Source organism: Carassius gibelio, chromosome B5 (assembly GCF_023724105.1).
Source record: "Carassius gibelio isolate Cgi1373 ecotype wild population from Czech Republic chromosome B5, carGib1.2-hapl.c, whole genome shotgun sequence".
Lineage (NCBI taxonomy): Eukaryota > Metazoa > Chordata > Actinopteri > Cypriniformes > Cyprinidae > Carassius > Carassius gibelio.
Genome location: NC_068400.1, coordinates 30,779,541 through 30,793,130, shown reverse-complemented (window position 1 = coordinate 30,793,130; position 13,590 = coordinate 30,779,541). Strand labels below are relative to the sequence as shown.

The window sequence follows — 13,590 nt, the reverse complement described above, 5'->3', positions numbered from 1 at the left end:
TATATTCAGTTTCTATGGGAAAGGCGTTAGTTCCACCGAGAGCATATTCAAGTCACATGCTGTGTTTATCATTTATCGTCAACTTTGTGTGTTCATTTAGCAGGAGCTGGTGTGCTGACAGCAGACTGTCCTGTTGAGAAGCCCAGTGTTGCTGTGACTGACACAACCCTGCCATCGTTCAAAGAAAACAAATCTGCAAAGAAATCTAGCTCAACTAGTTCACTGCCTCAGAAAGCAGGCGAGGAGTCAGACAGTGATTTTGAGTCTGACCCGCCCTCTCCCAAAAGCAGTGAAGACGAAGAGGTGGAAGAGGAGGAAGGTCTCAACAGTGAACACGAAGACACCGAACCTGAGAACCTGGGTCAGAGGCCATTACTCATGGACTCTGAGGAAGAGATAGAGGAAGAAGAGGAAAAGCACAGCTCAGACTCCGATTGCGACTCTAGGAAAGAAAAACTTGGTCTGTCAGATGAAAAAGCTGTGGTTTTTGCTCCGAGGACTGTGAAAGCTGAATCTGGAGCCAGTGTGATCACTCCTCCCAATTCGCCAAGCATCGCCATGCCTGTCACGAGCATTGTGGATGTGTTTGGTGCTGTTCCTTTTGTTGGCAGTGGTCAGCCCAGAGTGTCACCAGAGAGCTCAGATATTTTTGCCAAAGCCCCTTTTAGGCAGGCTGGCCAGGAGAACGTTGCAGAAGACACTGATGTATTCACCAAAGCTCCTTTCAACAGAAACATCTCCAGGTCCAGCAGGAGTAGTGATGGACCCAGCGGCCAGACGCCACCCATTTCTCCTGACTGTGTGGATGTATTCGGATTCTCGCCCTTCCAACCTGGCCAAGTAATACCCACTTCTATGAGTCAAGAGGATGTTTTTGGCACAGCACCTTTCGACGAAGCAGCCAGTCCCCAGCAACAGAGGCAGAAGCAGCGCAGTCTTCAGAAACTCTCCTTGCGGCAAAGGCGCACCAAGCAGGAGGCCAGTGGAGGCAATGGGAGGCGACACCACAGCACGCCTACCAGCGGCAGGAAGAGCAACAAACCCAGTTTCCGTACCCCTGAACGGGTGCGAAGGCACAAGAAAGTGGGCAGGCGGGACTCGCAGAGCAGCAACGAGTTCCTCAGCGCGTCCGACTCCAAAGAGAACATCAGTATTTCCCTTGGCGAGGTGATGGAAAAAGGAGCTGCTTTACCCCCGGAGGAGGTCTTGTTGGATCCGTTTGGAGCCAAGCCTTTTCATCCACAAGATGGCAGTCGACACGGTCAGCACCAGAGCTTGGGCGACAACAAATGTGAGATCAATTCGACCAACGGCAGGCCGAGAACCAGCTCCCTACACAGTGTGTTTGACGGGAACAAGATCGATGACTTTGGAGCAGTACCTTTCACAGAACTGGTGGTCCAAAGCGGAGCTCCGCAAACCCCACCAATGGATCTCGACCCTTTTGGAGCCGCACCTTTCCCCTCAAAGCAGTGAATGTCTTGTCTTCCAGCACACACACACCTACACTGCTACATTATGCAAAGTCCAAGCAGCCTTCTGAAATGTCTTTAATGGATGGCAGATTTGTGCTGTGATCTCTGTTTATGTGCAGCCTATTGGGACATAGACCTTTAAACTAAATAACATTCAACTTTTGTAGTTTTTCAAGTATTTTAATACCTAACTGGACAGCTAAAGCACCTCTTTTCCTTTTGGTGACTTAAACCTGTGGTTGGTGGATGCTTTCAAATAGGCTTCTGAAGAATATTCTTTAGCCTTTACATGCTAGAAAGCCTTCTGTGTTGCATTTCAATAAGCGATCTGCTCAGTAAAAAAAAAAAAAAAAAAAAAAAAAAAAAAAAGAACAGTTGAAATGTGTGTATAATCCTTTGTTTTAATAGGATTAAGAGGAAATTACCAATGTAGAAACAGCATTTTGATTAAGTTTTTACAACCTTGTTGACCACTGAGTTGGTAAAACTCTTATCTACCAACATGAAACACCATAAAGCCTTATCTGGGTATTCCCCACCCTGTTTAACAGTACCTCGAATACACAATGGCTGTAGTAGCCCGTTTGTGAGTGTAGGCCTTCTCCATTTTAATGTCATTCACATAGACAATTTTATGCATATTTTTACATTTTGTAAGAACGTTACAATGTCTATATACATGAAAAGGGACTTAGCATTCTCTTTAGTAAACCGGCCACACAAGAGAAGTTAAACTTGCAGTTTATTAGACAATGTTGTAACTCGCATAGAAATAGTTCACCAACCTGAACTTAACATATTTGATGTTATCAAGTGATTGCGTGCTCCACTACATCTGTAACCTACAATCATGAACAATTAGCTCTTGTGGAAAGGGAAAAGAATTCAAGAACGAGCTCATTGCAATTTTGCCTATTTATATACCAGTCACTTGTTTTGAAGCAAATTTTTAAATTAAATTTTAGTCATGAAGAGTATAGCAATTTTACATTTACTGAGTATCTGCAGTTGGAACATTCAAGACCAAAAAAAGCTTTTTTCAAACATTGCAAGATTCTTTTTTATTATGTAGTGCTAGACTAACAATGCAATAAAAGATTTTTTTGGAGATCATGAGTCCATGTTTTTATTATTATTATCAGTGAGGTCTTTTATTAAAAGAACATTTAAAAAATATATATATTATCAGTGAGGTCTTTTAATAAAAGAACGGTCATTAAAACGTTAGTTGGAAAGGACAAAGTGACTGTTTAATCGGGTGTACAGAAGAATGCAACCATACCATATGTGGTAAAAAAATAAATTAAAATAGTGTTACATAATAAAGCATCATGATTCAGTAACATCATATAACCCTACAATTAAGCACTAAAAATGCACATTGTTCTATGTAAAAAATAAAAAGCAATTGTACAGGCAGAAAATGAACTGAAACCATGTAGCTTTCACATTAGTCAATGCAGTATACAGAGTAGTGTTAAATGCAGTAATTGTATGGAAGGATTTTTAAATTGCCATTTTTAGTAAAAATAGCAAAAGGAAATGGTAAACAAGGAGTTATCTCTGCATCAATATAAATAATACTGATGTATTACAACATGGAGCAACTCTCAAAATATATTCTCTACATTTGCTTATTTCACCAATCACTGAACAAGCCCTATCAAATCTCTTTGTTTTATTCAATGTTTTAAATAAGACTTTGACATGTACATTAAAAAAAGTTCACATAAACCCAACATAAATCATAAGTGTGGTACTATTAAGCTTGTGAATCGTTGAATTTTAGGTGCAAATACAAAAAGTAAACACCAAAATAACACTCGCAATACAATACTGAATGTTCAAATCTTACCATGTTAACAGACGTTTTGCCCACTTAACCTGCATGTTACCCAAGAACTACATTTGTATAGATGTAGAAACCTCTGCAAGCAGATGCTGTAAAAGTGCTTTTAAAAGCCTAATACTGCTTACCTCAAGTGTCTTTTTAATGTATTCATACTGAAACATCTGCGTACTTTTACAAAATGTATAAAAAGTGTCAAAATAGATAGACAATATAAAAATAAAAAAAAAACTAAATCCATACACCTTGCAATCATATTTTATAAACACTGAATGTGTTCAAGCTTTCAGATCAGTTTAAATCATATACAGCAGTCCTCAGTGGTGTCCCTCGATCCTGTAACTCTAGGAATGAAGAGGGTATTCTGAGCAAGGGTGAGCGTGGCGATAGTTGGTTATGAAAAGTGCAGACTGATGCCACCAGTAGAATATGAGCACCACCAATATGTGCCAGACCTGATGGCTGGAGCCCAAGTAGTTCAGCTGACCTAGAGATTAAAAAAAAAAAAGTAAATTAAAGTGTTAATTAACTTGTCTAAGGTTGGTCCTGTCATACAGCAGTGCGAGTCGATTCAAATTAATGCAGGTGTGGCCCTTGGTTTAGTGCAGGGGTAGGCAAGTTCGGTCCTAGAGAGCCACAGACCTGCAGAGTTCAGGTTCAACCCTAATCTAACACACCTGAACAAGCTCATCAATCCATTCAAGATTACTAAGGTACAGGCAGGTGAGGGGTTTTTTTCAGGGTTGGAGCTGAACTGTGCAGGACTGCGGCTCTCTAGGACCGAACTTGCCTACCCCTGGTTTAGTGCAAAAAAACCTCTCTCTGGACAGTTTCAAATACAACATAAATGAAATGCAACGCTGTTTTTATGTCAGGATGCCACGCTGAGCTCTCCAATCATAAAATAAAAATGAAGTAGTAAGAAATATACAATTTTCAAGTACCTGGAAAATAACGCTCTGGAACTTTGGACATGTAGAAGATGATAGCAGCTACAGCAAGTACATACATTATCAGCACTCTGGGAACAAATTCCTACCAACAACAACAAAAAAAAGTTAAATTAAATCAATAAGTTACATATACAATATATATACATATATATATATATATATATATATATATATATATATATATATATATATATATATATATATATATATATACACACACTGACTGCTACTTCTACTGCTATTATTATTAATATAACTGAGGTGGAAAAATGGGTCTGCAAACATATATATTTTTTCATACATGTAAAAAAAAACAAAAACAAAACAGATTATTAATATAACTGAGGTGGAAAAATGGGTCTGCAAACATATATATTTTTTCATACATGTAAAAAAAAAAAAAAAACAGTCTGCCAATAATCAATATTTCTCTAGTTGATGTAATTTATAATTGATTACCTATTAAATGTGAGGATGCCTCTTACCTGGACTATGTCTGAGCTGAAACCCCCACTGAGCCAGATCCAATGAAAGGTGGGGATGAGGCCATATCCCGCCACACCACAGAATATAAGAGAGCGAAGCTTCTGCCACTTCTTGACCAAGTAATGAGGGTGTATCTGGGCGAAGAACACTGCCAGCATCATGGCCAGAACGGTTACCAGGTACACCTGCCGCCAGTACTGCAGACAGTTACACAGACCAGACACAAACTACATCAACCACAAACACATGGAAGTCCTCTTCATGTGCACAACACAGACACACACACACAAAAAAAATCACTTGTTCGGCTGGAAGAAAAAAACTGGTGCAAGAAAAAGCAATGGAGAAAGCGGTCTCTTTTTCTCTTGGGGCACTTGGCTGATTGAGTAGTCATCCAAAAAGCAAAGCTAAACACTTGGCAGGGGGAGAGTGGAGATGGCTCACCCACGTGTGAATGTCATATGGTGGGGAACAGGAGTGACGGAGTGGGTCCACGAACACGGCCATCTGCTTTGGGCTGGAGCAGATTTCTGCCGCATTCTGGGGCACAATAAGCCAGCACTTCCAATATGTGGGGAGAACCATGTGGAGCAGTGTGGCCAAAAGCGCTGGTGCTCGGCAAACAGCAAGTGGGAGTAGAGGGGACGAGAGCAAGCAGCTTGCTCAGGATATCCAAGATCCAAGCTTTCAGAAAACTGCACCAGAATCTGAAACAAAGAAGATTCCACGCCAAGCGGCACCTCGTCGTTTTTATACAGGCAGTACAAAGCTGCTCCACAGGGGGTCCGTTGTGCAAACTAACAGGAAAGGAGGAATAAACTACCGTACAACATAATCAAAGATACTCTAGCACAGTGTTACAGTAATCTCACGGGAAATGTCAAGATGCGACAGCTCTTAGTGTGTGCACGTCTAACTTTCCTATTAAATGTTCATACTATTCCTCACTTTTAAGCAACAGTTCACCCAAAAATTTAAATCCTTTTATTATTGACTAACCCATGTCATTTTAAACTTTCAAAGTGGAAAAAAAAAAAAAGTGTTTCACAGTAGAAAGTTTCAAATGACATGGGTATTAGCTATTTAGAAATTTTGTTTATGTCCATACAATGATGTTCTTTAAAAGATCTTTTGCAGAAGAGTTTAGAATCACATGATTGCAAGTAAATGATGTCAGTGTTTTTTTTTTCCGGGTTAACTAATAAATGTACTACAACAGTTCAAATTGAAAATACAGTAAAATGATTTTTCTTAACTAAATGCATATAATCAATCTCTCTGTGTAGTATTCACAGCACACACACACACACCAGACTGTTTTCCCCAGGAAAAGGTGAACTCTTGCTCTGTATCTGTTGCACAGGTAACATATGCCCACAACAAAAGCAGGCCAACCATCTGCTGCTAGAGACCACTGCGGGACGATACACCTCAAGCCACCTAATTAATCTACCCCTGTCCACATTGGCCATAACCACCTATCGCACACATTGTGGAGGCTCTCCGTGTCACTCTTGTGGAACTATATGTGTCCTACTTGGATTGAACTCTACACATAAACATTTGTTACTTTGCTAATGAAGTTATAGGACGTTTACCTCCAGACCAGTACTGCCCACATTTCCGTCTCCCCTGAGCCAGAATGGTTTAGTTAATTTCAGTACACTTTGATAGTTCAGAAAATTTCCTAAATGGAAATTGGTCTTGAATTATGGTGCAAACATACACCATGACCAGTCATTTCCATTCCACAATAAATACACAATGACTTTTCCAGTCAGCACACAGACATTAGTAATCAGCTCAAACATCACACAGAAGTATGGACACTTATGTTCAGATATCAAATGTAATTCTGAGAAGGAAAGTGAGGGGGAAAAAAAAGTCAGAATTGCGAGTTTAGAGGAGTGGTTCACCCAAAAATGTAAAAAAAAAAAAAAAAGTTATTTATTCACTCTCATGTCATTCCAAACCTGTATAAGTTTCTTTCTTATGGTGAACACAAAAGAAGATATTCTGAAGAACCAAACAGTTGTTGGTCCACACTGACTTCCATAGTAGGGAAAGAAATACTATGGAGATTCAATACGGACCAGAAACTCTTTGATTACCAGCATTCTTCAATATCTCTTCTTTTATGTTCAACGTATGAAGGAAACTCAGAGATTTGGAACAACATGAGAGTGAGTAAATGTTGACAATTTTCATTTTTGGGTGAACTATCCCTTTAATAGTCACAATTACCTTTTTATATTATTATTTCATGGTGGAAATAGGTTTCCATGCATAAGTTATGAAAATAAGAGATTGGACAGGAGCAGCACCCTCACTAATATAACAGATGCACATACATTATTGCAGTAGAACGCATAGAACACCCCTGGAACATAACAGCCAATGATTCCTATGGAGATCCCAGCGTAATCCAGTGCCATCCAGCGGCGGCTGGTTTTTTCAGAACGGTGGCAGCAAAACAGGTGATAGCCCACAGAACACAGCATGCACACCTGAGAACACAACGGAAAGTGTTGAAATACAGACGCGTGCGTAGGCCATATATGCAGATTCACATATGCCAAGTTTTCACAATACAATAAAAAAAAAGCTGAAAGTCATATGATGAGACTATGCAGCCAAACAAAGATGCTATAATTATGTCTTTAGGAGGGAATATGCAAGGGTGGTAGTAGAGGCACTTTGCCTAATCCTGATACTTGAGAGAATGGCTGCCAAGGAGAGAAGCTGCCATTTCTGTCTATAACCGATGGCACGAGAGCAACTGGTAACAGATCTAGAATTAGACGGGCCTGAGTTTAGGTGATAAAATCATAAGTTTCAACTCCCTGGCAACACTGAATGTGGAAAGCCTGATATCAAAGGCCTTCAACAGTCCAAGGATCACACAAATACTTTTTTACTGAACAAAGATCAGTTTTTATTAAAAAAGGATGGAGCTGATCCAAATAAGCAACCATGGTTGGAGATTGTTTGTTTGTCATGCCAAAAAAACAAAAAACCCTCTTTATATTCCCTGCTAACTACTGTGTTTACTATTCAAGTTTAAATGGGGGCTATTAAATGCACTTCTGAACTGCTTATATTTCTCCTCATTTCCAAGTAATTTGAGGGCATGATGCAAGCAGCACAGACATACCTGGAAGCAGAAGAGGCTTATGGAGTATATGACATAGTCCTCTCTGGACGCTCCTAACACAGGCAGCACTGCCAGCAAGTCATAGACTCCCAGCGTAAAGAACAGGAAGAACCCCAACAGATGACTCCAGATGTTTACCGTCTCATTGGACAGAATGAAAAGGCTACAAAACAGGTGAGATTATATTAGAATTATATTACACTAATAACACTAAAATATATGTAAACTATGCATTGACAGTGGTTACAGGTAAGACCTGCACTTACCTTTTAATGCACAGTCTAGAGGTCAGATAGGCTCTGTAGCCATCAGTGATATAAAGATTTTCCCGAAGGAATCCCGGCACCTGCTCATAAGTGTACAGGCGGATTCCTCTGGGCACCAGAACTGGCCAATACTGATAACTGCCCAATTCAATGTACTGGGCATTCTTCAGCAGCTTCGCTGGTGGCATGATGATATTATCACCCAGTCTCGTACTCAGAGCCCTACAGACACACAAAGTTTAACGGATAAACGCTTTTATAAGCATACAATATCTAACAAAAAGTGACATGGATGTGAAATTTGATAAAATATCAGTTATAGCCGACCTCCTTCTGTTGGGACATGAAAGTAATGTTTTATCTTGAAGTATTGAGCTATGTAATCTTTTATATTTAATAATGTCATTATATCAGTGTTGTTATTGTTATCTAAATTTATTAAACTTTTTTATTAATTAAAATAAGTTAATGAAATTTAAATTAACTAAAATATAATATTTGATAAAATAGATAAATTATACGCACGTATGTGAGAAAATTAATTAAAAATTTGAAAGAAAAATGTATCCTTTGTCAAAATATAATAACATATACGTTACATAAAAACTACACTGAATAATCAAATTAATTAAAAAATGATAGATAATGTAAAATGTAAATGGAATGTAATATCTAACACTAGCTGGGAAGTAATGTGGGGTATGTTTAGTCCCGTCTCAAGAAGGGTAACGTTACTGCTTGTGTTCATTGCTTAACTGTTAAATCGTTTCGAAAACAAAGTACTAGGGTTGTATAACACAAATGCACATTTCACACCACCTTCGGAACGAAATATGTTAATAATATGAAATGAAGCTTTAGGCTGGGCTAAAGAAACAGATCTCCCATTCACGGTCCAACAAGTTGTCAAAGCTTATGGTAAAATACATACATATACACACGACGTACAAACCTGCTGACTATATAAAATTATTCATTTAAATAAACGCAATACACCAACTGTCCTAATATTTACCTTTATCGCTAAATTCGCCATCAATGTGTTGTATCTAAAATGGATAAGCAGCTAAATGCTAATCACGTCTAATTTATCCACTGAGTTTATTTCAGAAGCGGATTAAAGTGTTCGCTCAAGCCTGAATTTAAATTTACCATTGATCAGATAATTGTCTGCGTCGAAGAATCCGCGTTTGTGTCGGAGAGGCTCATAAGTAATATTTGTATCCCATGTTCAGACTCATATTAGCAGCGGTGAGGACAGCAGGAAGTTGAGCTGTGTTACTAGCTGCTAACAGGCTAATAGAGAGATTATTTCATGTCACATGTAACCTGAGGTATAATCCTTCTAACTTCTATCCGGCGATTACTTAATCAGTCTTCTTAAATTCTATATTAATATAAATATAAAACATTTTATAAGAATTTAAATTTTAGTAAAATAGTAATTTAATGATTCACGTTTGACCTTATATTAGCTACAACCTAAAAGGGTTTGTCACCAGTTCACACTAAATGTTTTCCCTCCGAACTGATTTCTTCGTTCTGAATGTTTAATCACAGTAAGTGTAAACCCAAATAGCACCCAGATTTCATAGCATTTGTTTCATCGACTGAATTGAGTCCTGTAGGTGGCAGACTGCTGTCATCACGTTCTGAAGAAGACTTTCTCTTTTCATAAACATCTCAGGTGTAATCTTGTGTGATACTCCTCTGGGGCTAGAATCACACTTAATCTTCCCTCAGCTATTACACCCGAGATAATTACCTTCTCAAGTGGGAGTGTGTTCTTCATTAGCACTCTTAATTCACCTTTCAGCACTTCACTCTTCAACAGGCTGTCAACAGCATTGCCAAGGCAATTTGCCTGACTGCAGCAAATCCACCAAGACAGCGAAAGAGTGCCATCACATTTTTCTTCTTTTTTTACATAAAATCTTTGTACTAAATAAAACTAGTTTTTTGTTTGTTCCTCAATCCATTTGATTTGTTGAGCAATCTTTTAATACACACGTGCAGTAACACATATAACTGACTTGGGCCTACTACCTGTCATTGAGAAGACACCAAAACTCCACACACAGCTGTATGGAAGCATATGGGTAGCATTATTCAATTTGGGATGTAATATGCAAAATGACAATGCAATATGTAAAATGGCAATGCATTTCTGTATTTACATTTCCATTTTCCAATACATTTGTGCAACGTTTGGTGCAAAATGAAAACGAAAATTAAATTACATAATTTTCATTTGCCATTTACTACACCAGTTTTAATATGTAAAATGAATATTAATTTTAACGCTTTATAAGTTGCAAAATTAAAATGAAAATGTATTACAGAAATGATTAGATATGTCTAACATGTTAAAGCAAAAACTGTGGCAAAATGATCATTTAAATGCTATTTTTCTTAATTGCATTAACACTCACAGTCAAGACACTTACGATTGCATTTTCATTCGGTGTCCCGCAATGAATGTAGCAAAATTCAATGTGCACATTGAAAATGCATTTCGAGCCGATCACGTGTCCCCGCCCTCGCGCCACGTCAATCATTGTGTGAACAAGGCGGGGCTTTCAGAAGGTCAGAGACTCAAGTCTCAAGAAGAGGATTCAATCAAGTGAGACAACATGGACAAGACAGTTGGTCCGTGTATGTTTTGATCATTTCGGTTTATGGCTTCAATATTTCATTCGCACTTGTGGGCGGAGCTGAAACGCTGCTTTCATCTGATTGGTCGAATCGGATCGGTTTTCATCTGACAGCCTTCAGCTCGGTCTTGTCATTCTTTCAGGCAGAATAAGAGTCAGTGCGAGTGAAGCACTGAAATGTCTGAAACTACGCTCACTGTTAATTAGCATAATATTTGAATCAGATGTAGCTGGGCAAATAATTCGTGCTGCTGAGACCTGCAAATTATTTCTAGGTTGTAGTATTGTATGAATATTGTCCCACTGATAAAAACAGTGCAAATAGTTCTGTCCCTTTGGATAACAGTGGGAATTGAAATCAATAATAGACTGAACAGTTCCATGTCTGTAACATTTACCACTCTCATCTTTTAAGTCATAAGGCACTAGGTATGTGTGTGTGTGTGTGTGTGTGTGTGTGTGTGTGACATTAATAAATAATTGTAAAAATGAATATAGTTACATTTCTAAATAAAAATAGTAAAATTAGTCCTTGCTGCTCAGTGCTCCTGTAGCCTACCCCAGAGCGCCCTCTCGCGGCTGTAGACGGTAATGTTTTCTCTTGGTCTTGAATAAATGTGACATATAGTCCAGTGCGACTTATATATGTTTTTTTCCTCGTCATGACGTATTTTTGGACTGATGCAACTTATACCGAAAAATACAGTTAACATTATTATTATTATTTATTATGAGAGTAATTGACACAGACTAGAACTTTAATGTTTCACCCAATTCAGCTCATATCTTTAGACTCGTCCGACTCGTGTTGCTTGTATAACTGGCCAGACTTACCTTCCCAAAAAATCCTATTTAATTTTATTTCATAAATTTAACTATATTTATTTACACTTCACTGTTATCCAAAGGGACAGAACTATTTGCACTGTTTTTATCAGTGGGACAATATTCATACAATACTACAACCTAGAAATAATTTGCAGGTCTCAGCAGCACGAATTATGTGCCCAGCTACATCTGATTCAAATATTATGCTAATTAACAGTGAGCGTAGTTTCAGACATTTCAGTGCTTCACTCGCACTGACTCTTATTCTGCCTGAAAGAATGACAAGACCGAGCTGAAGGCTGTCAGATGAAAACCGATCCGATTCGACCAATCAGATGAAAGCAGCGTTTCAGCTCCGCCCACAAGTGCGAATGAAATATTGAAGCCATAAACCGAAATGATCAAAACATACACGGACCAACTGTCTTGTCCATGTTGTCTCACTTGATTGAATCCTCTTCTTGAGATTTGAGTCTCTGACCTTCTGAAAGCCCCGCCTTGTTCACACAATGATTGACGTGGCGCGAGGGCGGGGACACGTGATCGGCTCGGAATGCATTTTCAATGTGCACATTGAATTTTGCTACATTCATTGCGGGACACCGAATGAAAATGCAATCGTAAGTGTCTTGACTGTGAGTGTTAATGCAATTAAGAAAAATAGCATTTAAATGATCATTTTGCCACAGTTTTTGCTTTAACATGTTAGACATATCTAATCATTTCTGTAATACATTTTCATTTTAATTTTGCAACTTATAAAGCGTTAAAATTAATATTCATTTTATATATTAACACTGGTGTAGTAAATGGCAAATGAAAATTATGTAATTTAATTTTCATTTTCATTTTGCACCAAACGTTGCACAAATGTATTGGAAAATTTAAATGTAAATACAGAAATGCATTGCCATTTTACATATTGCATTGTCATTTTGCATATTACATCCCAAATTGAATAATGCTACCCATATGCTTCCATACAGCTGGACCTTCTCCGACCTCTTTACACTCATTCGTTTTTCCATTTCAAATCGCTCTTTCAACCTCATGTTTCTTGTAGCAAGCCAACCGCCACACACGGTTCTCCACTGGTGCCCATGATATGGCCCCCAACCAAGAGCAGGCATCAAGTCCAATAACAAGGACACAGTCGTTGTTAGAAGAGGTTGGCCAAGTGTCTTGCTGAGAAACTATCCAGCAAGTAAAAGACATTGCCACCCTGACAGCGGCCTCGCTAAGGCCCGTCAGTGCTCTGCTGCTCTGGTCGCTTTTATTTATAATCTCCGCCACGAGACATCTGCTGCCGCCGAGCCTCTGTCCTTGCCGTCCACACAGAGGGTGCACATCAATGTTTCCACCGCAACCTGCAACGAAGTCCAGCTCGCAGGCAGGAGACACCACACTTTGCTCCAATAGGATGTGTGTCGTGTCCGATCCCACTCCCTGGAGACTGATTAGCACGATACGGGGGACGGAGGGAGGCTTCACGAGCACTCAGACTGATACTTACACGATCAGAGTGCCTTTGTTTGTTTGGTGTCTGTAGTCTGGTCACAAGACTATTTTGGGGAGCTGACACTTTGAGAGAGCTCTGGAGCCATCTGACGAGGCCTAGTTTGCAGCCAGTTCCTGAACAGTGGGAAGTCAAGCAGGCCACTACACTGGCCTTGACGCAAAATGGCACAGGTAGTTTTGTGTTTTTTTTAAGCAAAAGGAAGACCACATGCGACTTCAAATGCCACCACTTTTCCTCAAAAGAATAGGTAGACTAAATAATATAATTTATTATAAAATTAATTAAAATTAAGAATTTTTACTTCGGATTACCAAATGTTGCTTATGTTAGGTTGTCAAAAAAAAAATGCATTTCTTGGCTATTGTTAGCTGAAATAATTCATTTTTTAAATTTACTTAACTTTAAA

General features: G+C 38.8%; 2 protein-coding genes across 6 annotated transcripts in view; one reads left to right on the top strand and one right to left on the bottom strand.

Annotated features, from left to right (window-relative positions):
- Positions 1-1,847, top strand: part of bmp2k (BMP2 inducible kinase) — a 41,346-nt gene extending 39,499 nt beyond the window's left edge. For 2 of the 4 annotated variants that reach the window (XM_052555328.1, XM_052555326.1), the window contains exon 16: positions 101-1,847. In XM_052555328.1, the coding sequence (XP_052411288.1) occupies positions 101-1,476 (1,376 nt within the window). In that variant the 3' untranslated portion in view covers positions 1,477-1,847. The remainder of the gene's footprint in view (positions 1-100) is intronic. The other 2 variants (XM_052555329.1, XM_052555327.1) reach the window with 1 other exon arrangement.
- An 856-nt stretch (positions 1,848-2,703) lies between these two features.
- paqr3a (progestin and adipoQ receptor family member IIIa) lies at positions 2,704-13,277 on the bottom strand. 2 transcript variants are annotated; one of them, XM_052555331.1, is made up of 7 exons: positions 13,179-13,277; positions 8,184-8,405; positions 7,918-8,080; positions 7,115-7,270; positions 4,763-4,960; positions 4,269-4,359; positions 2,704-3,811 (listed from the first exon to the last, which is right to left on the bottom strand). In XM_052555331.1, the coding sequence occupies exons 2-7, from the start codon at positions 8,369-8,371 to the stop codon at positions 3,669-3,671; spliced, it is 939 nt and encodes a 312-aa protein (XP_052411291.1). In that variant the 5' UTR covers positions 8,372-8,405; positions 13,179-13,277; the 3' UTR covers positions 2,704-3,668. The 2 variants fall into 2 exon arrangements, with proteins under 2 accessions (XP_052411291.1, XP_052411290.1); XM_052555330.1 differs by lacking the exon at positions 13,179-13,277 and adding an exon at positions 9,336-9,848.
- Positions 13,278-13,590: the final 313 nt, after the last annotated feature.

Bases quoted from the DNA above. Each gene is read 5' to 3' on its own strand.
- paqr3a (XM_052555331.1), bottom strand. From the start codon at position 8,371: ATGCCACCAGCGAAGCTGCTGAAGAATGCCCAGTACATTGAATTGGGC. The intron at 8,081-8,183 runs GTAAGTGCAGGT...CCTGTTTTGTAG, and splicing joins TCTAGACTGTGCATTAAAAG to CCTTTTCATTCTGTCCAATG. The intron at 4,961-7,114 runs GTATGTGCATCT...AACTGTCTGCAG, and splicing joins ATGCGTTCTACTGCAATAAT to TACTGGCGGCAGGTGTACCT.